The sequence below is a fragment of the Artemia franciscana genome, chromosome 18 (genome assembly GCF_032884065.1).
Source record: "Artemia franciscana chromosome 18, ASM3288406v1, whole genome shotgun sequence".
Taxonomy (NCBI): Eukaryota; Metazoa; Arthropoda; class Branchiopoda; order Anostraca; family Artemiidae; genus Artemia; species Artemia franciscana.
Window position 1 is genome coordinate 11,191,666 of NC_088880.1, and position 27,689 is coordinate 11,219,354.

A 27,689-nucleotide genomic window follows, 5' to 3' on the forward strand; every position below is an offset into this window, starting at 1 on the left:
TTAAAAATGCCACGACAACTAAACCAAACTAAAAATATAAACAATCAAATATAAAAGAAACAAGAACACACATTTTTAAAACAAACACTCCCGCACTTGACTGTAACTTTAGAAAAAACTGCAATAATTGTTTCTATTGGCACTTTCCTCTGCCACAATCGCTGTATAAATGGGGATCTATCAAAAATGAAAAATATAAATACTTGTAACAATACGAAAAAGAGGTTACCCAACCCCCAAATCCAATCAAAATCTTACAGGTTAATGAAACACAATTATGAATTATAAATTGAATGGATTTTTTCATTTGCTATTTTAGCTGCCGTCCGTTGACTTCTTACAGCATTGACCATGCTTTGACCTCCGTTCGCAAGGTTATTACTTGTTTCAGGACAATTATGCAAACCAATACTCATTGAAGTTTTTGACTGGTCTTTAATTAAACTATTATAAATTGAATTTATTTTAAATTCCCCCTCATCTCTATTGATACTAATACCCCCATAGATAATCTTTTTTATTTCTATAATTTCTCTGAAACTTTGTAAAAGTCCTACAGACTTATCAATAATTTTTGTCTGATCAAATAAAATACTATGATGAGGAAAATTATACACGTGACCAGCTATAGCGGATTCAAAAGTATCAAGTTTTTTATTTTGTCTTAGCGAGCAATCTATCGCATATTTGTGTTGCTGTAGCCTATTTTTTAAATTCTGCTGTGTTCTACCTACATAAAATTTACCACAAGAGCATGGAATTTTGTATACCCCCTGTTGTATATTTCTTGGAACTTTATCTTTTCCGTTATTTAGCCATGAGCTTATATTTTGTCCTGATTTAAAAGCTGTTTTTATATTATGTTTTTTTAATTCTTTCCTTAATTTCTGTGACAACCTTGGGATATAAGGCAAAGTTATGTAATTTGGTTTTTGATTTGATTCATTTTCCTCTAATTTTACAGGTTCCAGTAACTTTTTTTTCCTTTTTTCAATTATTTGAGAAATCATATTTTCGGGATATCCATTTCCTACTAGAATATCCTTAATAAAAATTAATTCACTACTAATGTATTCTGGTGAAGCTAAATTTAACACTCTATCCACTAAAGAAATAACTACCCCCCTTTTTACTTGGATCGGGTGATTTGATGTGAAAGACAAATAGCGGTTGTTATTAGTTGGTTTACGGTAAATTGAAAACACTAGTTTATTATTCTTTCTATGGATCCAAATATCCAGAAACGGTAATTTTTTCTCTGTTTCATTTTCAATTGTAAAAACTAATTCCCCTCCCAAATTATTTAAATGTTCCAGAAAACCTTCAATTTGTGATTCCCCATAATTCCAAATAACTAATACATCATCCATATATCTGCCCCAAAATTTTGGTTTTAAAAAATATGTATCAATAGCTAAATTTTCTATATACTCCACATAAATATTAGCTAACAGTGGACTTAAGGGTCCTCCCATTGCTAATCCTCTAACTTGATGGTAAAAATTGTCTCTAAATTTGAAATAATTAGTATACCTGCTAGTTATTTTAATTAGATTTAATATAGTTTCTATCTCAATCCCTGCAGACAATTCTTCCATTTCACTTTTATGCACATCAAGTTTTTTTGATAAAACAAACACAGATTTATCGAAAGGTATATATGTATACATTGACTTTATATCAAAACTAAAAAGTCTAGAGTCACTTGATATTTCAATATTTTTAAGTTTATTTTTTAAAAATACTGAGTTTTTTATATAAGACTTTTGGAGATATAATAAAGGTTTAAGCGTCTTTGCTACCCATTTTTCAATTTTTTCTGTTGGTGAGTTCCTTGTTGACACTATAGGTCTTAGAGGAATGTCTGTTTTATGTATTTGTTTTATGTATTTGGGATCCTTCGTCTGAAAGGACGCGGGTTCAAATCCCAGTGTAACCAATTGTTCAGTTTGGGACGGGAGTCAGTGGCGTGACTCTGTAAGCTTAGCCAGAGTCGACCCAGCTTTAAATGGGTACCTGGAGAAATCTGGGGAAGGTAAACAGGAAGGGTGTGCGAAAGCACAGGATGGTTGGCCCCCAACCCCCCATTGCACTTCCTCTCTGAAGGGCCAAGAAACGGAGATCAGCACCGCTGGTAGGGACTGTAAAGTCTAATGCCGTATTTTTTTTTTTTTTTTTTTTTTTTTTTTTTTTTTTTTTCATATATTCTTGGGCAAACCGATCCCCTTGGAAAGAACTTATAGTACATCTGTGGTGTGATATTTTGATTATTTTTAAGGTCTTCTAAGTCCTTTCTTAATTTTGCAACGTAAGATTCGGTTGGGTCTGAGTTAAGTTCTTTATATGTTGAAATATCCTTTAGAATTGTTTCTATTTTACTATCATAATCATCTTTTTCTAGGATTACTATCGTATTGCTTTTATCTGCTTTCGTTATTATTAGAGAATCATCTTTTTTTAATTCTTTCAAAATTTTTGTATCTTTGTTTTTAAGGTTTTCTTGAAAATTGCCAAAATCTTTTAAAATATTTACGACTCCCAGTCTTAAATCATCCACATTTTTAACATCTTTTGAAAACATATGAATCCCTGTCTCAATCTTTGAAATTATTTCTTCTACCGGTACTTTTTTAGGAGATAGTCCAAATTTTATACCTTTTTCAAGGATATTCTTTTGTTCTTTGGTTAACTCCTTTTTGCTTAGATTAATCACACCTGGTCCTGGGAAATGTTTAGATTTATACGTTGAAATATTTTGTTTTTCATGTTCCCTTTTTAATTGCAAAAATTTTTGGTTTAATCTTTCCCTTGATAACCTTAAAACATGTTCAAAAGAATTTTTGAAAATTGATATAATTTGTTGGAAATCATACGTATTAAGATACCCACAAAGTATATTTTTTAAGAAATCTATTTCTTTTACAATCTGTGATCTTTGAAAACGTTTATCCTTCAATACATGGTTTAAATTTAGTAAATTTACCCTTCTCGTGTGACTAGTCTCATTAAATGTATTTAAATGATACTTAAAACGAAATGATTTTGGAATGATTTTGTTTATTTTGCACTTTTCTAAAAACTTTTGTTGTGTAATTATATTGGCATGTTTTTTTGCTAAATTCAAAAATACTAAAACTGAATTGGTCTTTTGCCACCCGTAGGCTTGACGTAAATAATTTCTTAGACCACACTGCTTTTCCATTTACGAAACAAATAATTGAAGAAAAAACGGGTTTAATTTTTTTAAATAAAGCAGTGACAACAAAATAAAATAAAAACTACACTTTAACTAACAAAAAATAAAAATACTCCGAATATTTCGGCCCCACCTCCGGGAGCCTTTCTCAACGGGAAAAAAAAACAAAAAGGGAGAAAATTACAACAATTTAAGACTATTTTTAATACATTTTAAAAATGCCACGACAACTAAACCAAACTAAAAATATAAACAATCAAATATAAAAGAAACAAGAACTCACATTTTTAAAACAAACACTCCCGCACTTGACTGTAACTTTAGAAAAAACTGCAATAATTGTTTCTATTGGCACTTTCCTCTGCCACAATCGCTGTATAAATGGGGATCTATCAAAAATGAAAAATATAAATACTTGTAACAATACGAAAAAGAGGTTACCCAACCCCCAAATCCAATCAAAATCTTACAGGTTAATGAAACACAATTATGAATTATAAATTGAATGGATTTTTTCATTTGCTATTTTAGCTGCCGTCCGTTGACTTCTTACAGCATTGACCATGCTTTGACCTCCGTTCGCAAGGTTATTACTTGTTTCAGGACAATTATGCAAACCAATACTCATTGAAGTTTTGACTGGTCTTTAATTAAACTATTATAAATTGAATTTATTTTAAATTCCCCCTCATCTCTATTGATACTAATACCCCCATAGATAATCTTTTTTATTTCTATAATTTCTCTGAAACTTTGTAAAAGTCCTACAGACTTATCAATAATTTTTGTCTGATCAAATAAAATACTATGATGAGGAAAATTATACACGTGACCAGCTATAGCGGATTCAAAAGTATCAAGTTTTTTATTTTGTCTTAGCGAGCAATCTATCGCATATTTGTGTTGCTGTAGCCTATTTTTTAAATTCTGCTGTGTTCTACCTACATAAAATTTACCACAAGAGCATGGAATTTTGTATACCCCCTGTTGTATATTTCTTGGAACTTTATCTTTTCCGTTATTTAGCCATGAGCTTATATTTTGTCCTGATTTAAAAGCTGTTTTTATATTACGTTTTTTTAATTCTTTCCTTAATTTCTGTGACAACCTTGGGATATAAGGCAAAGTTATGTAATTTGGTTTTTGATTTGATTCATTTTCTTCTAATTTTACAGGTTCCAGTAACTTTTTTTTTCCTTTTTTCAATTATTTGAGAAATCATATTTTCGGGATATCCATTTCCTACTAGAATATCCTTAATAAAAATTAATTCACTACTAATGTATTCTGGTGAAGCTAAATTTAACACTCTATCCACTAAAGAAATAACTACCCCCCTTTTTACTTGGATCGGGTGATTTGATGTGAAAGACAAATAGCGGTTGTTATTAGTTGGTTTACGGTAAATTGAAAACACTAGTTTATTATTCTTTCTATGGATCCAAATATCCAGAAACGGTAATTTTTTCTCTGTTTCATTTTCAATTGTAAAAACTAATTCCCCTCCCAAATTATTTAAATGTTCCAGAAAACCTTCAATTTGTGATTCCCCATAATTCCAAATAACTAATACATCATCCATATATCTGCCCCAAAATTTTGGTTTTAAAAAATATGTATCAATAGCTAAATTTTCTATATACTCCACATAAATATTAGCTAACAGTGGACTTAAGGGTCCTCCCATTGCTAATCCTCTAACTTGATGGTAAAAATTGTCTCTAAATTTGAAATAATTAGTATACCTGCTAGTTATTTTAATTAGATTTAATATAGTTTCTATCTCAATCCCTGCAGACAATTCTTCCATTTCACTTTTATGCACATCAAGTTTTTTTGATAAAACAAACACAGATTTATCGAAAGGTATATATGTATACATTGACTTTATATCAAAACTAAAAAGTCTAGAGTCACTTGATATTTCAATATTTTTAAGTTTAATTTTTAAAAATACTGATTTTTTTATATAAGACTTTTGGAGATATAATAAAGGTTTAAGCGTCTTTGCTACCCATTTTTCAATTTTTTCTGTTGGTGAGTTCCTTGTTGACACTATAGGTCTTAGAGGAATGTCTGTTTTATGTATTTTTGGCAAACCATATATTCTTGGGCAAACCGATCCCCTTGGAAAGAACTTATAGTACATCTGTGGTGTGATATTTTGATTATTTTTAAGGTCTTCTAAGTCCTTTCTTAATTTTGCAACGTAAGATTCGGTTGGGTCTGAGTTAAGTTCTTTATATGTTGAAATATCCTTTAGAATTGTTTCTATTTTACTATCATAATCATCTTTTTCTAGGATTACTATCGTATTGCTTTTATCTGCTTTCGTCATTATTAGAGAATCATCTTTTTTTAAATTCTTTCAAAATTTTTGTATCTTTGTTTTTAAGGTTTTCTTGAAAATTGCCAAAATCTTTTAAAATATTTACGACTCCCAGTCTTAAATCATCCACATTTTTAACATCTTTTGAAAACATATGAATCCCTGTCTCAATCTTTGAAATTATTTCTTCTACCGGTACTTTTTTAGGAGATAGTCTAAATTTTATACCTTTTTCAAGGATATTCTTTTGTTCTTTGGTTAACTCCTTTTTGCTTAGATTAATCACACCTGATCCTGGGAAATGTTTAGATTTATACGTTGAAATATTTTGTTTTTCATGTTCCCTTTTTAATTGCAAAAATTTTTGGTTTAATCTTTCCCTTGATAACCTTAAAACATGTTCAAAAGAATTTTTGAAAATTGATATAATTTGTTGGAAATCATACGTATTAAGATACCCACAAAGTATATTTTTTAAGAAATCTATTTCTTTTACAATCTGTGATCTTTGAAAACGTTTATCCTTCAATACATGGTTTAAATTTAGTAAATTTACCCTTCTCGTGTGACTAGTCTCATTAAATGTATTTAAATGATACTTAAAACGAAATGATTTTGGAATGATTTTGTTTATTTTGCACTTTTCTAAAAACTTTTGTTGTGTAATTATATTGGCATGTTTTTTTGCTAAATTCAAAAATACTAAAACTGAATTGATCTTTTGCCACCCGTAGGCTTGACGTAAATAATTTCTTAGACCACACTGCTTTTCCATTTACGAAACAAATAATTGAAGAAAAAACGGGTTTAATTTTTTTAAATAAAGCAGTGACAACAAAATAAAATAAAAACTACACTTTAACTAATAAAAATACTCCGAATATTTCGGCCCCACCTCCGGGAGCCTTTCTCAACGGAAAAAAAAACAAAAAGGGAGAAACCCTTATAAAAAAACATAATATAAAAACAGCTCTTAAATCAGGACAAAATATAAGCTCATGGCTAAATAACGGAAAAGATAAAGTTCCAAGAAATATACAACAGGGGGTATACAAAATTCCATGCTCTTGTGGTAAATTTTATGTAGGTAGAACACAGCAGAATTTAAAAAAATAGGCTACAGCAACACAAATATGCGATAGATTGCTCGCTAAGACAAAATAAAAAACTTGATACTTTTGAATCCGCTATAGCTGGTCACGTGTATAATTTTCCTCATCATAGTATTTTATTTGATCAGACAAAAATTATTGATAAGTCTGTAGGACTTTTACAAAGTTTCAGAGAAATTATAGAAATAAAAAAGATTATCTATGGGGGTATTAGTATCAATAGAGATGAGGGGGAATTTAAAATAAATTCAATTTATTATAGTTTAATTAAAGACCAGTCAAAAACTTCAATGAGTATTGGTTTGCATAATTGTCCTGAAACAAGTAATAACCTTGCGAACGGAGGTCAAAGCATGGTCAATGCTGTAAGAAGTCAACGGACGGCAGCTAAAATAGCAAATGAAAAAATCCATTCAATTTATAATTCATATTTGTGTTTCATTAACCTGTAAGATTTTGATTGGATTTGGGGGTTGGGTAACCTCTTTTTCGTATTGTTACAAGTATTTATATTTTTCATTTTTGATAGATCCCCATTTATACAGCGGTTGTGGCAGAGGAAAGTGCCAATAGAAACAATTATTGCAGTTTTTTCTAAAGTTACAGTCAAGTGCGGGAGTGTTTGTTTTAAAAATGTGAGTTCTTGTTTCTTTTATATTTGATTGTTTATATTTTTAGTTTGGTTTAGTTGTCGTGGCATTTTTAAAATGTCTTAAAAATAGTCTTAAATTGTTGTAATTTTCTCCCTTTTTGTTTTTTTTTCCGTTGAGAAAGGCTCCCGGAGGTGGGGCCGAAATATTCGGAGTATTTTTATTTTTTGTTAGTTAAAGTGTAGTTTTTATTTTATTTTGTTGTCACTGCTTTATTTAAAAAAATTAAACCCGTTTTTTCTTCAATTATTTGTTTTGATCAACAAAGAAAACCAATTTTTCCGTGTGTGGCACTGACGTGTCTCTTTTTTTTCACCATATGTATATATGAGACTCCAGAATTGTCCCGCCAAATTTGTCTTTCCCATCTTTGATACATCAGCTTTTATCCGTACAAGAAACATCCACAGACACGCGTGTGATTAAGGCTAATGGTCTTTTTTGTTCCCGCCCAATTTCTGAAACAGATTCTAAGAATCTTAATAACGCCACTGCTAGTATCTATTCGATAGCAAACTCGTTTATGAGACTTGACAAAAACATAAACAAGTGGGAGAAAAAAACAAAAGATGTTTGTTTAGCAAAAGCACGTTAGATTCTACGGAGATTAATTTAAATGAACAGGTTATGTAAAAGAAAATATACCCACTGCTGAGCTAAAAATAGTGTTTTCTTTTGCACATCAATTTAAAGGGTAATCCTATATTTTTTCGCTCAGAGATTTTGATTCGATGTGCATTGAATGCAAATGGTAGAACTTGTACGAAAAGTAGACAAATCTTTTATTTTCGAGATGGGTGTCTGTTTTGAAATGTAAAGCGTGAACTCTCCCAAACCTCAACCGAGACCGAGTCCGTTTGGAAATGAAAATTGTTTGGCTATTGGGAGAACCCTTGGGTATTGAGAATTGCAAGCAGTTAGCCAGGTGGGTGAAACACCCACCTGCCTATTTTCTTTTAATCTTCAGTTCTCGAAGTCCACCAGTCCCCAAACTTAAACCTCGTCATGTTACTTCTGAATTCCTTTTTACAAATTGTGATGAAAATGAAATAAATGAAATAATTATGTGTATGAAATAACAATCCTGTGGAGTAGATGAAGTATCGTTAAAGCAACAAAAACAATTGTTATTTCTATTTTGACTCATCTGATTAATTTATCACTTGAAGAGGGAACTTTTCCAGAAAGACTTAAATTAGCCTGAGTGCTACCCCTTCACAAAGGGAAGTCAAAAAATGAACCGAGTAATTACCGATCCATTTCTATTTTACCTTTTTTTCGAAGATTTATGAGAAAGTAGTCCATGAAAGAATGTATGATTACCTCCAGGAGTAGAATCTTCTGTGCGATACCCAACTTGGCTTTCGCAAAGGACTTTCTACGGATATGCACCAGCTATCTGGAATTCAATCCCCTTGGAAATCCGGAACTCAAATAACCTTACTACCTTCAAGCGAGCAGTGAAGGGTCGTTCCAGAAATACTGTTTAGATTTGAATATCATGCGGTCCTCCTCTTTTCGATCTTTTCTTTTATTTTCTTTTTTTTTCTTTTCTTTCTCTTCGTCACTCCCCTTTTTCTCTTTTTTTTCTTTTTTGATAAATCCAGTTGATTCGTTGTTTCTGTTAGTTGATTGTTTAATTATTCTTTAGTTAAGTTTCTGCCCTAGTCAAGCACTTTTGTGCTTTCCTGGCAGATTATGTACATGTAATTATGTGTTTTTATTTAAATATATATGATTGAATTGAATTGAAGAATTCCTGCGAACAAAACTCTAGCACAGCTTGCATCAAACAATAAGTGCGTAATTGGTAATTTGATGTGTGTGTGTAGACTTGTTCCTGTGTTTGCGTACGTTTGTGTTTTTGTGCTCCTCAATCTCATCCTGCTAAATAACTAAGAAGACTAATCCGCCATTCCATCATAAATTTACTATGAAAAAGTAGCACATAAACAGAATTGATGGAAATAAAACTAATTTATTGGGAAGATAACAACAGGAAAAGTTTGTGTAAAACGAAAAACTCAATGCATACCCGTACTAATGAACTTATTTTGGAAGAAATATAGCCTCTCAGGCGCATACGGGTTAAAGCACATAAAAAAGAATTTTTATTGAAATAGAAGAAAAGCGATAACAGTAAAAAGTTTGGGATTTCCCAAAAGGAATTTAAAAACCCTTGTCCATCGTATCTGCCCCCATTAAAATACAACAACGAAAACAAACAGTCCGCTCATGCAAAAGTAAACTACCCAAAGAAAAAGGATGAATGTTTGAGAGGTTTTTCACTCTCAGAAATCATATACCTCAGGTGGCTAGTACCAAGCATGGCAGAAGTGTGCCAAGCATAGCGGAACTGTGAGAACAGTACTAAGAGTGAATGATCTGTGCCAAGCATGACATAAGTATCCCAAGCATGGCAGATGTCTGCTAAGTCTGATACAAGATCGTGATTTCATAGCAATCTGGGAATGTACATTATACAATTAGGCTAGTGAGTTAAGTAATTGAAAATTAAAGAGCCATTTGAAACAGACGGACAGAAAATAAAATCCTTCAATGATCTAAATGTGAAACGGTCAAACATTACTGTCTATGCATAATTGACTGAAAATGAAGAGAAATAAAAATAAATAATTATACCAAACATAAAAGAAATGGGTACTGCTATATACAAATAATTAAATCCTAAACGATTAAAAATTAAAATGAGTGCTAAAGTTAAACCAAAAAGGACACAAATTACTGCCCATAGGAGTTCGACTAGAGTTCCGTTCTAACCGTAAACCAAAATAAAAAATTGTCGCTAAATAGAATCTGTAAACCTTAATTGTTGATGTTTCCTGTAATTAGTATATTAAACACTAAATAATTATACATTACACATTCAGTTCATTTTCAATATCTTTCCAGTCACCTTGATTTTTATAGTGGTTTTTTTTTGTCAGTATTTTGGAATTAATAAGATGAAAGCTATTTTCCTTGTAATAAGATTAGGGCATTAACGTTATTTTGTGTTAGGGCGAGATGCACAAGATTTCGGAAAGAAACTTAAAGACGCTTTAATTAAATACCAAAAATGAACGAATTGTACAGAAAACGTAATAATTGTAGGAAAAACTATAAAAATCACAAATACTAAGCCCAAGTAACATACAAGAAATTTATAAGAAAAAAACTAAAATTGTTTGTATTAAATGTATTTAATATACTTCAGACCAGATAAGAAACTTCATTATTTTTGGACATTGACGAAGAATGAGACAGAAATTTATGGAGGAAAAAATAATTTTCCTTGCCAATATTTTTTAACACATTTTTTTTTATCAAACACGAAGATTTATCTATTCCAAATCAGACCAAATTATTTCTTCAAAATCACTGTTTTCATGCATTGAGTTCCTGGTAAATTCACTGTTCTCCCCCGATCCCTTCTGTGCGTTTTTTTTCTTGCTGTTCACTTCAACTCGACTCAACCTTCTTTTTTTTCCTCTTTTTATTTCTTGAGACAAGCTTGAGTCCTTCGGTTGGTGGGCTGTTGTACATTTTACAGACACAGGTTCTCTGATTTCCATATTCCTTGCAACCCTTGAGTCTAAAATTTCAGGAAGTAAGGATTCATTCCAGAAGGCTTCAAGCTTCGGAAATATTTTTTCCCAGTAGTCTTTCGATCGGTGAACTGTAATTATTTCCCAATCCTCAATAGAGTTATAAACTATTAAGTGGCATACCATTTTATCCAGTATCTCGAGTTGGCCTTGTATCTGGGCGAAATACCTGTGATTTTTTTTTTAGCTGAAGACCTTCACTGGATAATTCAAGAAAAAATGCTTTAACTAAATTTTTTGACTGGGCCACATCATAAATGGTTTTGAACTCTGGTATATTATGCACCGTTTTTATCTCTATAGGTGTGCCATTAGGGAGCAGCCCATCTACAGATGCAGCAAGATACTGATACTGTGGATGCACACTGAGTCCTATTTGATCTCCCTTTACGACTTTTAAGTTGAATTTGTTTTCATATGCTTCTAGTGCCACTACTTCTAAATCTAAGCCCTTTTTCATTAGGGCAGAGCAGAATCTAGGTCCCAAGTTTCGAATTTGCTTAACAATTGGGGCAACTCTGGTGCTGTTTTTTCTGGTTGCAATTCTGTGGAAGTAACTACTAGTTATTCTCTTAGATCTTTCTTCAACCCAAGTGTCATTTTTGGATTGGCCCTTGGTACTGTTGAACAAACAGCTTATACTGGCAAAATCCAATTTTAAATTCTCGTCAGTATATTTTTGTATGGCCAAATTCATTTCATCAGAAGTCATGTCTGGCTTATTGCAATTTGGTCCATAGTCACGATTACCAAAGTTATAGTTTCTATTTTTTAACTTAGCAACGTGTTTTCCTCCAAGAGCACTATAATAACTGGTCAAATTACGTTTAGATATTACACGGAGTTTAGCCGTTTTATTACAATATTTTTTTGTTACGCTAGAAGGACTAAGCCCAAAAATATTTTTCCAAGCTAATTGATGCCATTTTGGACCTGAATTATAAGCAAGACTTGCTCCATGAACTCTTGCATGATATGAACCTCGTTTAGACCGGCTTATTTGCTTTCCTCCGATGAATTTAGCAACAACTGACATGTAGCTTTCAGCTAAGTTTGCAGTTGCGTCATTTCGAAGCTGCTCTGCTTTTCGACACACAATATCGACCTCTGTCATAACATCTTCAAACACGTGCAGGGGAAAATTATTCCACCGATCTTCTATTTTACTATTCACGGTCAATTCAGCAATCTTAGGACATCCAGAATCACATTTTGTGTGGTTTCCGAAAACATGGTACGGACCTCTTTTTAACAAGATTTTCAATTCTTCTGCTGTTCCATTATTTTCAGAATTTATTTTTATCGCACCCCTTAAATTTTTTGTCAGTTGCTGGATAATTCCTCGGGGAAGACATTTTGTGTACAAACCTTTTTTATTTTTGCACAAATTATATAGATGGGCTGTATAGTTTTTTGTGACGTGATTTGCACATTCATGTTTCCGTATGTTGGAACCGTAGGAAACACTTTGTTTTAGCTTATAAAAAACACTGGAATCACCGTCACCGATAAACTCTAAAAACTGTAATCCGTGCATCTCCTCACTGGAACGAAGCCTTCAACTAGAATATCTGTTTCCATGCTCCTTGAATTTCCGTTATAATTCAGAAAGCAGAAATGATCTTTGGGAATTACTTTGGCGTTTGCAGAAGAAAAACATATATAACAGTATTTATTTTTTATGCCAACATATAACAGTTTTTTCGTAAATGCATCTATGATAACTGCAACACATCCTTTGGCCGAATAATCGTGTCCTTTGCTACGCTTATTCCAGCCTCCATCACATATCACTTTTGTCCAGTATGAGTCCTCCTTATACCTATCATCATGAATGGCTGATTTTAAGGCCTCTCGTCCATTTTCTAGCAAAATTTCCGATAAACTATTCATCCAAGCATTACCAAGCTGCCTTTCAATACGGGAATAAACTATTCGTGACATTGGTTTCACTCCAAGCACCCCGAAGAATTCACACAGTGTAGAATACCCTCCTCCACTACCCATGGCTCCCCAAACAGCCTTCGAATTCAAGCAGCCTTTAAGACTTGATTTTTTTTCGGAAAAAGCAACCTGTGTCTGGTCCGTAAAACTTGAAAGATATTCTTTTACGCTTGTTGCTGGACATTCTGGTTCACCTTTAATCCTCTTTTCCCAGTTACACTTATTACACTTAACTTTCAGTTCAGTTTTCAGGCCTTTCTTTTCTAATTGCTTTATAATCAATTTTCCGTGATCGCAACTGATTTTGTGTCTGAATGCTGAAATTACTTCAGCAAGGAAATACCTTAGATTCACAATGCAGTTTCCATCTGGAATTCCAGATAAGTCTATCTCAGTATTCGTATCGGGGCAATCAACACCGTAAGAACCACTACCGTTTCCCAATTTATTTGAATCGTCTATGAGAGGATTTGCTGAAAATTCTTCTGAAATTTTCGATCCATTTGACAAATTATCTTTATCTTGTTCTCCAAGCAGCACCTTTCTAAAAAAAATGAAAAGAACCATAGAAAAACAAAACAGCGACCCGGCTCAATAGTAAACGAAAGTCTAAAAAACGAAATTTTGATACTAATAAATACGTCAAAAGAATCGGATTTTAATTAAATTTAGTCCTACCCATCAAAAGATAAGAGCCTGAGAAAATTTGTCTTATTTTGGAAAAAAGGGGGAAACACGCCCTAAAAGTCATAGAATTGTTTTGCCAGAAGACTGATCAAGGGTGCGTGTTTATTTGTTTTTTGTTTTCTTTTTCCCAGGGGTGATTGTATCGACCCATTGGTCCTAGGGTGTCGCAAGAGGGCTCATTTTAATGAAAATAAAAAGTTCCGGTGCCCTTTTTAAGCGACCAAAAATTGGAGGGCACCTAGGCCTCCTCCCACTTTCATTTTTTTTCTCAAAGTCAACAGATCAAAATTTTGAGATAGCCATTTTCTTAAGCATAGTCAAAAAACATAATAAGATGTCTTTGGGGACGACTTACTCCCCCATAGTTCCCGGGTGAGGGGCTACAAGTTATAAATTTTGATCAGTGTTTACCTTGACCTGATGCCCACTTAATTGGACAATCTGTCTTGGCTTTTTCTACAATTGGCCATGACTTGACTTTTCCCACAACTATTCCTTTTAATTAAAAGTCAACGGTTGAGGGGTTTTGGCTGAGGGGGGGGGGGGTAGAGGGGAGGGAGCTACGTTGAAGGATCTTTACTTAGAGGAATTTGTCACGGGGGAAAAGAAATTCAATGAAGGGGCATAGGATTTTCTAGCATTATTAAAAAAAACACTGAAAAAATAATAATGAAGAAGTTTTTCAACTGAAAGTAAGGAGCAGCATTAAAACATAAAACGAACAGAAATTATTACGCATATGAGGGGTTCATCTCCTCCTAAATACCTCGCTCTTACCGTTAAAGTAATTTCAACTATATATTCTACGGACTTGGTGATTCTAGGGTCATTCTTAAAGAACCGGGAGAAAATTTAAGCTTTAGTGTAAAGAGCGAGGTATTGACGAAAGGGCAAACCCCCTCATATATGTAATACAAATATACAAAGTTCTAGGTGCTTTTATAAGTTACCAAAAATTGGAGGGCAACTAGACCTCCTCCCCCACCCCATTTTCTTCAAAATCGTCAGAACGAAAATATGAGAAAGCCATTTAGACAAAAAAAGATATGCAAATTTCGTTGTGCGGTTAGCCAAATCAAAACATGCATTAATTTAAAAACGTTCAGAAATTACATAAAAAAAACAGTTTTTTTTAACTTCAAGTAAGGAGCGTCATTAAAACTTAAAACGAACAGAAATTATTCCGTATATGAAAGGGGTAGTCCCCTCCTCAACGCCTCGCTCTTTACGCTAAAGTTTCTTATTGTTTTAAAAAGTATAGTTGTGAGAAAGAGTCAAACTTTAGCGTAGAGAGCGGGACATTGAGGGACTACCCCCTTTCATAAACGGAATAATTTTTGTTCGTTTTAATGTCGCTCCTTACATGCAGTTAAAAAAAACTTGTTTTTTTTTATTTAATGGACAAGAGGCAATGAAACTTGTATATGTAATTTTTACTTACCGGTATTTTAAATACAGCCACCTTTTGTTGATAATTTTCTTCCTCATATCTCAAATGTCTTATTGACTTCAGTTGACAAGTCAACTAATCAGAGACACAATGCCTTGGAGGCGTAATGCCTAAAATTGGATAAGAATCCCGCCTTTTTTTCTATTGGCTGATGAACAACGCTATTAAGCCGGAAACAGGGGTAAAATAAGTAAAAAGTAAGCACATTTTGAAATTGTATTTTTCTGATTTTGCTTTCAAACTATTTATGATAGACATCAGAAATTTTCTGTAATGGTTGTAGATCATAAAATCTACATATGATCCAAAATTCTACCCTCTGGAGCCAACTTCATACCTTCTAGCAAGAAAAATGTTGAAAATTAAAAATAATTTTTTGCACCGTTAAAAATAAAAATATAACAATTCTGCAACCAACATTTTTTTTTAAATACTGGCAGGATGAACTAAAAAAAAAATCTACTGTCATTTCCCATCCACTAAATTTTTATTCACCAAACTAAAATAACTTGATTTCTTTTTTTTGCACAATAGGTAAAGCATATACAGAAAAAGTGAAACCAACATTTTTTTCCTTTTTAACTCGAGAGTCATCAAAAAAAAAATCAGTTCAAAATCACCAAAATCGCAGAAGTTATTCATGATTTTCTATCATAGGAGAAATAGCATTGGACACAAATTAAGACCATTAGCCTTAAAAGTACGAAAAAGCGACTTGGAGAGATGTTGCTCTAGCCCAGTGTAAGAGGTTTAGAGGGTTAAAAGAAAACACCTAAGAATTTAAGCTTGAATTAGTCGGTCCAGGTCTGTTAGCAGTGGCTCTAACTCGCTTTTCATACTCTCTTCTGTTTCTTTTGTATAGCTGAGCGGCAAACGAGTTTGCGGCTGAGTCTGGGTTTGGATCACTCAGCAATGACTGAATAGAAACGAGTATTGCTGGTACATCATAAGCTGGACTCCATCTGTCCCGCAAAATATCTAAACAGATCTTTCCGTTATTATAGATATTAGGGTGAAACATTTCTGAAACAAACTTTACAGTTGGCGGTTCATTTGGATATTCTTCAGTAAATTCAAGTGTTAGTTCGAATATTTCACCTTCATGTAGGGTTTCGTATGGTCCAGATATAACAGCATTCCATATCATTATGTCATTTTCAGTGGGCGCACCACTTACAGAATCTGGTGGATCTTCTTGTAGCCGTTTTAAATCTGTCATTAGTCTTCTTCTCGCAGGAGTGGACATTCCCTTTTATGACTTCTGTTAAGGTAGTTGTCAAGTTTCAGAAATTTGTAGCTGGTACCAAATTTCATACATCTAAATTTGTTTTCATCCTTCTTTTCATTTCTATTTTTTTAGTTGATTTTACACGCTCCAATAGATCAGAACGATTCTTTTGCGCTTTCTCATATACTGATCTGGGAAAATTAGCCATTGTTATAACTCCAAAACCCTGTAAAAAATGGGAATTTTGTATGATGTCCTGACATCATCCGTTCAAACGAGTCCTTTTCTGATAAAGACCATAGGTTCGATACGACCTTTCCCGCAAAAATAACGAACAAGCCAGAAAATGCTAGCATGCCAATTTTCAGAAAAAAAAGACTATTGAGAGATAAAACATACATAATAATCTGAAAAAAAAAATACATAATTATTGCATAGTTATATGTATGTTCCAAGCTTTCACTTTTTGAATTTCAAAATGTTGTGCCATAAATCTTTATTCTGATTTGTCATGCATAAAATTAATACCTGCAGTCTGAACACAGCTGAACTCTGCGAATCGTGCATAGGTTATAACTCTTCGTGCTTTTTTTTCCGACCCAGAAGAGTATATCTATATATATAAAAATAAGTTGTCTGTGTGTGGATCTGTGGATGGATCAGGTGACGTCATGTTTGTCCGGATATGACGTCTGAATTATTTCACACTAATACAAAAGAAGAAAAAAACTAAAAAAGGTAAAAACTACAAAAAAAAACTAAAAAGAAAAAAAAACTAAAAAAGCTAAAAAACTAAAAAAAACTAAAAAAAGGTAAAAATCTAATAACTAAAAAAAAACTGAAAAAAATAAAAAAAAGGCAAAAACTACAAAAAAATAAAAACTAATAAAAAAACTAAAAAAGCTAAAAAACTAAAAAAACTAAAAAAAACTAAAAAAAGGTAAAAAACTAAAAAAAACTAAAAACTAAAAAAGAAAAAAACTAAAAAAAAGGAAAAAACTGAAAAATAAAAGAGAAAAAGAAAACTAAAAAAATATGAATAAATATATATAAAAATAAGTTGTTTGTGGGTTATGTCTGTCTGTCTGTCTGTCGAGTGACGTCGTGTTTGTCCGCATATGACATCTGAATTATTTCACACTAATACAAAAGAAGAAAAAAAACTAAAAAAGGTAAAAACTACAAAAAAAACTAAAAAGAAAAAAAACTAAAAAAGCTAAAAAACTAAAAAAACTAAAAAAAGGTAAAAAACTAAAAACTAAAAAAAACTGAAAAAACTAAAAAAAGGCAAAAACTAAAAAAAACTAAAAACTAATAAAAAAACTAAAAAAGCTAAAAAACTAAAAAAACCAAAAAAACCAAAAAAAGGTAAAAAACAAAAAAAAACTAAAAACTAAAAAAGAAAAAACTAAAAAAAAGGAAAAAACTGAAAAATAAGAGAAAAAGAAAACTAAAAAAATATTAATAAATATAAAAAATATAAATATAAATATAATATAAATTAGCAATCAACAAAGCACCGAGACACAAATGACGACCGGGTCACAGGGAGTATAAATGACGACCAGGACATAAGTAAAAAAAAAACTAAAAAAACTAAAAAAATGGTAAAAACTACAAAAAAACTAAAAACTAATAAAAAAACTAAAAAATCTAAAAATCTAAATAAACTAAAAAAGAAAAAAAAGAAAAAAGGAAAAAAATAAAGGAGAAAAACAAAACTAAAAAACGAATGTATATACAGACCGGGACACCGGGATACAAATGACGACCGGGACACAGGGAATATAAATGACGACCGGGACACAGGGACACAACTACAATGGGGACGCCGGGGGGCACAGGGGGATATAAATATATATAAAAATAAGTTGTCTGTGTGTGGATCTGTGGATGGATCAGGTGACGTCATGTTTGTCCGCATATGACGTCTGAATTATTTCACACTAATACAAAAGAAGAAAAAAACTAAAAAAGGTAAAAACTACGAAAAAAAACTAAAAAGAAAAAAAAACTAAAAAAGCTAAAAAACTAAAAAAAACTAAAAAAAGGTAAAAATCTAATAACTAAAAAAAAACTGAAAAAAATAAAAAAAGGCAAAAACTACAAAAAAAATAAAAACTAATAAAAAAACTAAAAAAGCTAAAAAAGCTAAAAAACTAAAAAAACTAAAAAAAACTAAAAAAAGGTAAAAAACTAAAAAAAAACTAAAAATTAAAAAAGAAAAAAACTAAAAAAAAAGGAAAAAACTGAAAAATAAAAGAGAAAAAGAAAACTAAAAAAATATGAATAAATATATATAAAAATAAGTTGTTTGTGGGTTATGTCTGTCTGTCTGTCTGTCGAGTGACGTCGTGTTTGTCCGCATATGACGTCTGAATTATTTCACACTAATACAAAAGAAGAAAAAAAACTAAAAAAGGTAAAAACTACAAAAAAAACTAAAAAGAAAAAAACTAAAAAAGCTAAAAAACTAAAAAAAACTAAAAAAAGGTAAAAAACTAAAAACTAAAAAAAACTGAAAAAACTAAAAAAAGGCAAAAACTAAAAAAAAACTAAAAACTAATAAAAAAACTAAAAAAGCTAAAAAACTAAAAAAACTAAAAAAACTAAAAAAAGGTAAAAAACAAAAAAAAAACTAAAAACTAAAAAAGAAAAAACTAAAAAAAAGGAAAAAACTGAAAAATAAGAGAAAAAGTAAACTTAAAAAATATTAATAAATATAAAAAATATAAATATAAGTATAATATAAATTAGCAATCAACAAAGCACCGAGACACAAATGACGACCGGGACACAGGGAGTATAAATGACGACCAGGACATAAGTAAAAAAAAAAACTAAAAAAACTAAAAAAATGGTAAAAACTACAAAAAAACTAAAAACTAATAAAAAAACTAAAAAATCTAAAAATCTAAATAAACTAAAAAAGAAAAAAAAGAAAAAAGGAAAAAAATAAAGGAGAAAAACAAAACTAAAAAACGAATGTATATACAGACCGGGACACCGGGATACAAATGACGACCGGGACACAGGGAATATAAATGACGACCGGGACACAGGGACACAACTACAATATGGACGCCGGGGGCACAGGGGGATATAAATGACGACCGGGACACCGGGACACAAGGAATATAAATGACGCCCGGGACACTCAAAGAGAAATCACAGACTGGAACACCGGGACACGAATGACGACCGGGACACAGGGAATATAAATGACGACCGGGACACAGGGACATAACTACAAAGGGGACGCCGGGGTGCACAGGGGGATATATAAATGACGATGGCGACTCAGGGAATGGTCGATTAGCAATCACCATCAACAAAGCTCAAGGGCAATCATTAGAATCATGAGGTATAGATCTGAATACGGATTGTTTTCCATTGACCATTATATGTTGCATGTTCAAGAGTCTGTAAACCTGACAATCTATTTATATGCACAGACAATGGGACAGCAAAGAATGTTGTATATTTGCAAGTTTTACGTAGTTAAAAACATATATATATATATATATATATATATATATATATATATATATATAAATATATATATATATATATATATATATATATATAAATATATATATATATATATATATATATATATATATATATATATATATACTAGGTGTTGGGGTGGCGCGAAGCGCCACCCCAACAGCTAGTATATATATAATATATATATATATATATATATATATATATATATATATATCTATCTATCTATATTCACAGGTGGGACATAGGGACACAACTACAATGGCGCGTAACTAATATGGCGCGTAACGACTTACGCGCGCGGGGGGGGCTTGGGGGGGGCGCGAAGCGCCCCCACCAACTAGGTGTTGGGGTGGCGCGAAGCGCCACCCCAACAGCTAGTAATACATATATATATATACTAGCTGGCGCGTAACGACTTACGCGCGGGGGGGGGGCTAAAAAAGCTAAAAAACTAAAAAAACTAAAAAAAACTAAAAAAAGGTAAAAAACTAAAAAAAAACTAAAAATTAAAAAAGAAAAAAACTAAAAAAAAAGGAAAAAACTGAAAAATAAAAGAGAAAAAGAAAACTAAAAAAATATGAATAAATATATATAAAAATAAGTTGTTTGTGGGTTATGTCTGTCTGTCTGTCTGTCGAGTGACGTCGTGTTTGTCCGCATATGACGTCTGAATTATTTCACACTAATACAAAAGAAGAAAAAAAACTAAAAAAGGTAAAAACTACAAAAAAAACTAAAAAGAAAAAAACTAAAAAAGCTAAAAAACTAAAAAAAACTAAAAAAAGGTAAAAAACTAAAAACTAAAAAAAACTGAAAAAACTAAAAAAAGGCAAAAACTAAAAAAAAACTAAAAACTAATAAAAAAACTAAAAAAGCTAAAAAACTAAAAAAAACTAAAAAAACTAAAAAAAGGTAAAAAACAAAAAAAAAACTAAAAACTAAAAAAGAAAAAACTAAAAAAAAGGAAAAAACTGAAAAATAAGAGAAAAAGTAAACTTAAAAAATATTAATAAATATAAAAAATATAAATATAAGTATAATATAAATTAGCAATCAACAAAGCACCGAGACACAAATGACGACCGGGACACAGGGAGTATAAATGACGACCAGGACATAAGTAAAAAAAAAAACTAAAAAAACTAAAAAAATGGTAAAAACTACAAAAAAACTAAAAACTAATAAAAAAACTAAAAAATCTAAAAATCTAAATAAACTAAAAAAGAAAAAAAAGAAAAAAGGAAAAAAATAAAGGAGAAAAACAAAACTAAAAAACGAATGTATATACAGACCGGGACACCGGGATACAAATGACGACCGGGACACAGGGAATATAAATGACGACCGGGACACAGGGACACAACTACAATATGGACGCCGGGGGCACAGGGGGATATAAATGACGACCGGGACACCGGGACACAAGGAATATAAATGACGCCCGGGACACTCAAAGAGAAATCACAGACTGGAACACCGGGACACGAATGACGACCGGGACACAGGGAATATAAATGACGACCGGGACACAGGGACATAACTACAAAGGGGACGCCGGGGTGCACAGGGGGATATATAAATGACGATGGCGACTCAGGGAATGGTCGATTAGCAATCACCATCAACAAAGCTCAAGGGCAATCATTAGAATCATGAGGTATAGATCTGAATACGGATTGTTTTCCATTGACCATTATATGTTGCATGTTCAAGAGTCTGTAAACCTGACAATCTATTTATATGCACAGACAATGGGACAGCAAAGAATGTTGTATATTTGCAAGTTTTACGTAGTTAAAAACATATATATATATATATATATATATATATATATATATATATATATATAAATATATATATATATATATATATATATATATATATATATAAATATATATATATATATATATATATATATATATATATATATATATATATATATATATATATATATATATATATATATATATATATATATATATATATATATATATATATAAATATATATATATATATATATATATATATCTATCTATCTATATTCACAGGTGGGACATAGGGACACAACTACAATGGCGCGTAACTAATATGGCGCGTAACGACTTACGCGCGCGGGGGGGCTTGGGGGGGGCGCGAAGCGCCCCCACCAACTAGGTGTTGGGGTGGCGCGAAGCGCCACCCCAACAGCTAGTAATACATATATATATATACTAGCTGGCGCGTAACGACTTACGCGCGGGGGGGGGGGGGGGGCGCGAAGCGCTCCACCAACTAGGTGTTGGGGTGGCGCGAAGTGCCACCCCAACAGCTAGAAAATGTATATATATATATATATATATATATATATATATATATATATATATATATATATATATATATATATATATATATATACTAGCTGTTGGGGTGGCGCTTCGCGCCACCCCAACACCTAGTTGGTGGGGGCGCTTCGCGCCCCCCCCCAAGCCCCCCCGCGCGCGTAAGTCGTTACGCGCCATAATAGTTACGCGCCATTGTAGTTGTGTCCCTATGTCCCACCTGTGAATATAGATATATATATATATATATGGTTTTAACTACGTAAAACTTGCGAATATACAACATTCTTTGCTGTCCCATTGTCTTTGCATATAAATAGATTGTCAGGTTATCCCCCTGTTTCCCCCGGTGTCCCCGTTGTAGTTGTGTCCCTGTGTCCCGGTCGTCATTTATATTCCCTGTGTCCCGCGTCCCGGTCATCATTTGTATCCCGGTGTCCCGGTCTGTATATACATTCGTTTTTTAGTTTTGTTTTTCTCCTTTATTTTTTTCCTTTTTTTTTCTTTTTTAGCTTATTTAGATTTTTAGATTTTTTAGTTTTTTTTATTAGTTTTTAGTTTTTATTTCTTTTTAGTTTTTTTGTCCCGGTCGTCATTTATATCCCCCTGTTTCCCCCGGTGTCCCCGTTGTAGTTGTGTCCCTGTGTCCCGGTCGTTATTTATATTCCCTGTGTCCCGGTCGTCATTTGTATCCCGGTGTACCGGTCTGTATATACATTCGTTTTTTAGTTTTGTTTTTCTCCTTTATTTTTTTCCTTTTTTTTTCTTTTTTAGTTTATTTAGATTTTTAGATTTTTTAGTTTTTTTATTAGTTTTTAGTTTTTTTTTCTTTTTAGTTTTTTTGTAGTTTTTACCTTCTTTTTAGTTTTGTTAATTTTTTTTTTTACTTGTGTCCTGGTCGTCATTTATACTCCCTGTGTCCCGGTGCTTTGTTGATTGCTAATCGAACATTCCTTTTGTCCTGGTCGCTTTCTCTTTGAGTGTCGTCATTTATTTTTTTCTTTTTTAGTTCTTTTAGTTTTTACCTTTTTTAGTTTTTTTTTAGTTTTTAGTTTTTTTAGTTTTTTACCTTTTTTTAGTTTTTTTAGTTTTTTAGCTTTTTTATTTTTTTTATTAGTTTTTAGTTTTTTTGTAGTTTTTGCCTTTTTTTTTAGTTTTTTGTCCTGGTCGCTTTCTCTTTGAGTGTCGTCATTTATTAGTTTTTTCCTTTTTTTTTTTAGTTTTTTATTGGTTTTTACCTTTATTTTAGCTTATTTTTCAGTTTTTTCCTTTTTTTTAGTTTTTTTTTATTTTTTATTTTTTTAGTTTTTTACCTTTTTTTAGTTTTTTTAGTTTTTTTAGTTTTTTAGCTTTTTTACTTTTTTTATTAGTTTTTAGTTTTTTTTTGTAGTTTTTGCCTTTTTTTAGTTTTTTCAGTTTTTTTTTTAGTTTTTTATTGGTTTTTACCTTTATAGTTTTTTTAGTTTTTTAGCTTTTTTATTTTTTTTATTAGTTTTTAGTTTTTTTTGTAGTTTTTGCCTTTTTTTAGTTTTTTCAGTTTTGACGTCACCTAATCCAGTTTTTTCAGGTGACGTCACCTGACACATCCATCCACACATCCATCCACACATCCACAGACAGACAACTTATTTTTATATATATAGATAGATATATATATATATATATCTATATATATAAAAATAAGTTGTCTGTGTGTGGATCTGTGGATCTGTGGATCAGGTGACGTCATGTTTCGGCTGACGTCATGAAATTAGTTGCCATCATTTTTGCTTTGAAGGTGACGTCATTCAAGTTATATAAGACATATGTTCGCGTAGAATTCTATTAATGTTTAAGTTTACAATGACTGATGAAGATGCTCAAAGAGTCTATGCCAAAAAACTTGCTGCTGATAGAGAAAGTCAGAAAAGAAAGCGTGCCGAGGAATCAAAAGAACAGCAAGGAAACAGGCTTGAGGCTAAAGAACGCAAAACCGTGCAGTTAGATGAAGATCCACCTGGACAGCGAGAGTCAAAACATATTAAAACTGAAAATGATAGCGATGATGATTGGGTTTGGGATTTTGACTTGGAAAAGGTCATCAATGACTACCAGATTTTAGTTAAAAAAACAAAGGTTCGGCGATATGTATTTCATAGTGAAGCTGAAAAATAAAGAAGAAAAAGAAAACTGAAAAAAGAAAAAAGAGAAATTACAGACTGGGATACCGGGACACAAATGACGACCGGGACACAGGGAATATAAATGACGACCAGGACAAGGGTATTTAAGAATATCGTTCAAAGACAAATTTTTAATTGTAAGAAGACCGTTGAAAGAGAAATTTCTAATTGTAAAATGACTGAAAAACCTACAATGGCAACGGTACCACCATCGAAGTAGATAACCAGTGGGTTTACGGCCAACCTACCATCTTCAAAGATACCACGATAGGAAGACTCTACACCGTTCACCCCAATCAACATAAATGCTTCTTTCTACGCCTGCTTTTGGTGAATGTACCCGGTCCGACATCCTTTGAGTATTTGAGAACTGTAAACGGTACTATACATGACACTTACCGTAGTGCATGCCAAGCTCTGAATTTATTGGAGAATGACCAACACTGGGATAACTGCATCAATGACGCGTGCGAAACGTCAACCCCAAGTCAAATTCGTACACTTGCTCTCCATCAGCTCCTACAGAGTTATGGGAAAAATATAAGTCAAAAATGTCCGAAGATATACTCCATCGAAAACAGTTAGAGACGTCAGAAATGACTTTTGATTTTACATCAGAAATTTATAACGACACTTTAGTTATTATAGAAGATTTGTGCGTACGTATGGCAAACAAACCTCTTCAGGATTTGGGAATGCCTTCACCTAACCGTATCGCTGCTGTTTCGACATGTGTAGAATTGGATCGTGAACAAAGTTACAGTACGAGTGATCTATTGTCGTATGTACAAAATAACATTTACAAGTTAACGTCGGAACAAAAAGACATTTATGATACGATAGACTCAATTTCAGGACGTATACAACTACCTGCTGATTTCTGTAGTTTAGTGACGTCCAAAAATGAATTGATTGAAAAAGTATTTCCGAATATTCTAAAAAATTATAAAAATAATAAATGGCTTTTAGTTATTATAGAAGATTTGTGCGTACGTATGGCAAACAAACCTCTTCAGGATTTGGGAATGCCTTCACCTAACCGTATCGCTGCTGTTTCGACATGTGTAGAATTGGATCGTGAACAAAGTTACAGTACGAGTGATCTATTGTCGTATGTACAAAATAACATTTACAAGTTAACGTCGGAACAAAAAGACATTTATGATACGATAGACTCAATTTCAGGACGTATACAACTACCTGCTGATTTCTGTAGTTTAGTGACGTCCAAAAATGAATTGATTGAAAAAGTATTTCCGAATATTCTAAAAAATTATAAAAATAATAAATGGCTAAGTGAAAGAGCGATTCTCGCACCCAAAAATATAGACGTCCACGAAATCAACAATATTGTTTTGACCAAGATTCGAGACCAGGCAGTCCTTTGCAAGTCAGTCGACACAGTTTTGGAACCAAATGAAGCGGTTAATTATCCATCTGAATTTTTAAATTCCATATATCTTTCAGGGTTTCCACCACACGTGCTACAACTAAAAATAGGCGACCCACCAAAGCTTTGCAATGGCACGCGACTTGCCGTAAAAAAAACAATGGAAAGCCTAATAAAGGCGACAATCTTGACAGGGCATTTTGAGGGTAAGGCTGTTCTTATTCCTCGATTTCCCATGATTCCAACGGATCTGCCTTTTCAATTTAAAAGATTGCAATTCCCAATTCGATTAGCATTTGCAATCACCATTAACAAAGCTCAAGGTCAATCATTAGAAAAATGTGGTATAGATCTTAATACTGATTGTTTTTCCCATGGACAATTGTACGTTGCATGTTCGAGGGTCGGTAAACCTGACAATCTATTTATATGCAGCGACAATTGGACAGCGAAGAATGTTGTATATTCGTAAGTTTTACGCAGTTAATTTGTATTGTATCCATCTATCTATCTATCTATATAAAAACGAGTTGTGTGTATGCATGTTTGTTTGTTTGTAAAAAGAGCGTTTGCATATGACGTCATTATTAGTGCATACGGCTTTGTATATGCACAGACAATGGAAAAGCCAAGAATGTTGTATATTCGCAATTTTTACGTAGTTTAAATCCTGCAGACGAAATGAATGCTTGCCTGAAAAATTCTAATTTATGGGCACACGTAAAAATATTAAAATTAACTACAAATATGCGTGTCCGATTGCAAAACGATGATTCTGGTCAAACATTTTCAGATCAATTGCTGGCAATTGGAAACGGAAAGCTTCCAGTAGTGGGAAAGCCAAAAATGTTGTATATTCGCAATTTTTACGTAGTTTGAAACACATATATAAATCTATCTATATTCACAGGTGGGACACAGGGACACAACTACAATGGCGCGTAACTAATATGGCGCGTAACGACTTACGCGCGCGGGGGGGCTTGGGGGGCGCGAAGCGCCCCACCAACTAGGTATTGGGGTGGCGCTTCGCGCCACCCCAACAGCTAGTATATATATATATATATATATCAAACAGTTCGTGGTAACGAACTGTAGTAAGGAGCGACCCGGCTCAATAGTAACCAAAACTCTAAAAAATTGAATTTTGATACCAATAGCTATATCAAAAGAATCGCATTTTAATGCTGGTTTTAAATATATAAGTTTCATCAAGTTTAGTCTTACCCATCAAAAGTTACGAGCCTGAGAAAATTTGCGTTATTTTAGAAAATAGGGGGAAACACCCCCTAAAAGTCATAGAATCTTAACGAAAATCACACCATCAGATTCAGCGTATCAGAGAACCCTATTGTAGAAGTTTCGAGCTCCTATCTACAAAAATGTGGAATTTTGCATTTTTTGCCAGAAGGCAGATCACGGATGCGTGTTTATTTTATTTTTTTTATTTATTTTTTTTTTTTTCCCAGGGGTGATCGTATCGACCCAGTTGTCCTAGAATGTTGCAAGAGGGCTCATTCTAACGGAAATGAAAAGTTCTAGTGCCCTTTTTAAGTGACCAAAAAATTGGAGGGCACCTAGGCCCCCTCCCACGCCAATTATTTTCCCAAAGTCAACGGATCAAAATTCTGAGATAGCCATTTTATTCAGCGTAGTCGAAAAACCTTATAAGTATGTCTTTGGGGACGACTTACTCCCCACAGTCCCCGTGGGAGGGGCAACAAGTTACAAACTTTGACCTGTGCTTACATATAGTATTGGTTATTGGGAAGTATACAGGCGTTTTCAGGAGGATTTTTTTGGTTGGGGGGAGGGGTTGAGAAGAGGGGGATATGCTGGGGGAAGTTTCCATCGAGAATTTGTCATGGGAGAAGAAAACTTCCATGAAGGGAGATCAGGATTTACTAGCATTATTTAAAAAAAAATTAAAAAATAAATGTGAAAAAGCTTTTTCAGTTGGAAGTAAGGAACAGCAATAAAACTTAAAACAAACAGAAATTATTACCCATATAAGGGGCTCACCTCCTTATGATACCTAGCTCTTTACACTAAAGTATTTTTAGTAATTTCAACTATTTATTCTACGGCTTTTGTGATTCAGG

The 27,689-nt window shown here is 32.5% G+C and overlaps 2 protein-coding genes across 4 annotated transcripts in view; one reads left to right on the top strand and one right to left on the bottom strand.

The window, feature by feature from the left end:
• Nucleotides 1–27,689, top strand: part of LOC136038602 (anoctamin-10-like) — a 206,980-nt gene that overhangs the window by 87,815 nt on the left and 91,476 nt on the right. The window lies entirely within an intron of this gene.
• Nucleotides 15,677–16,222, bottom strand: LOC136038604 (ubiquitin-conjugating enzyme E2-17 kDa-like). The gene has a single exon (XM_065721814.1). It carries the CDS (start codon nucleotides 16,220–16,222, stop codon nucleotides 15,749–15,751), a length of 474 nt encoding a protein of 157 aa, XP_065577886.1. The 3' UTR covers nucleotides 15,677–15,748.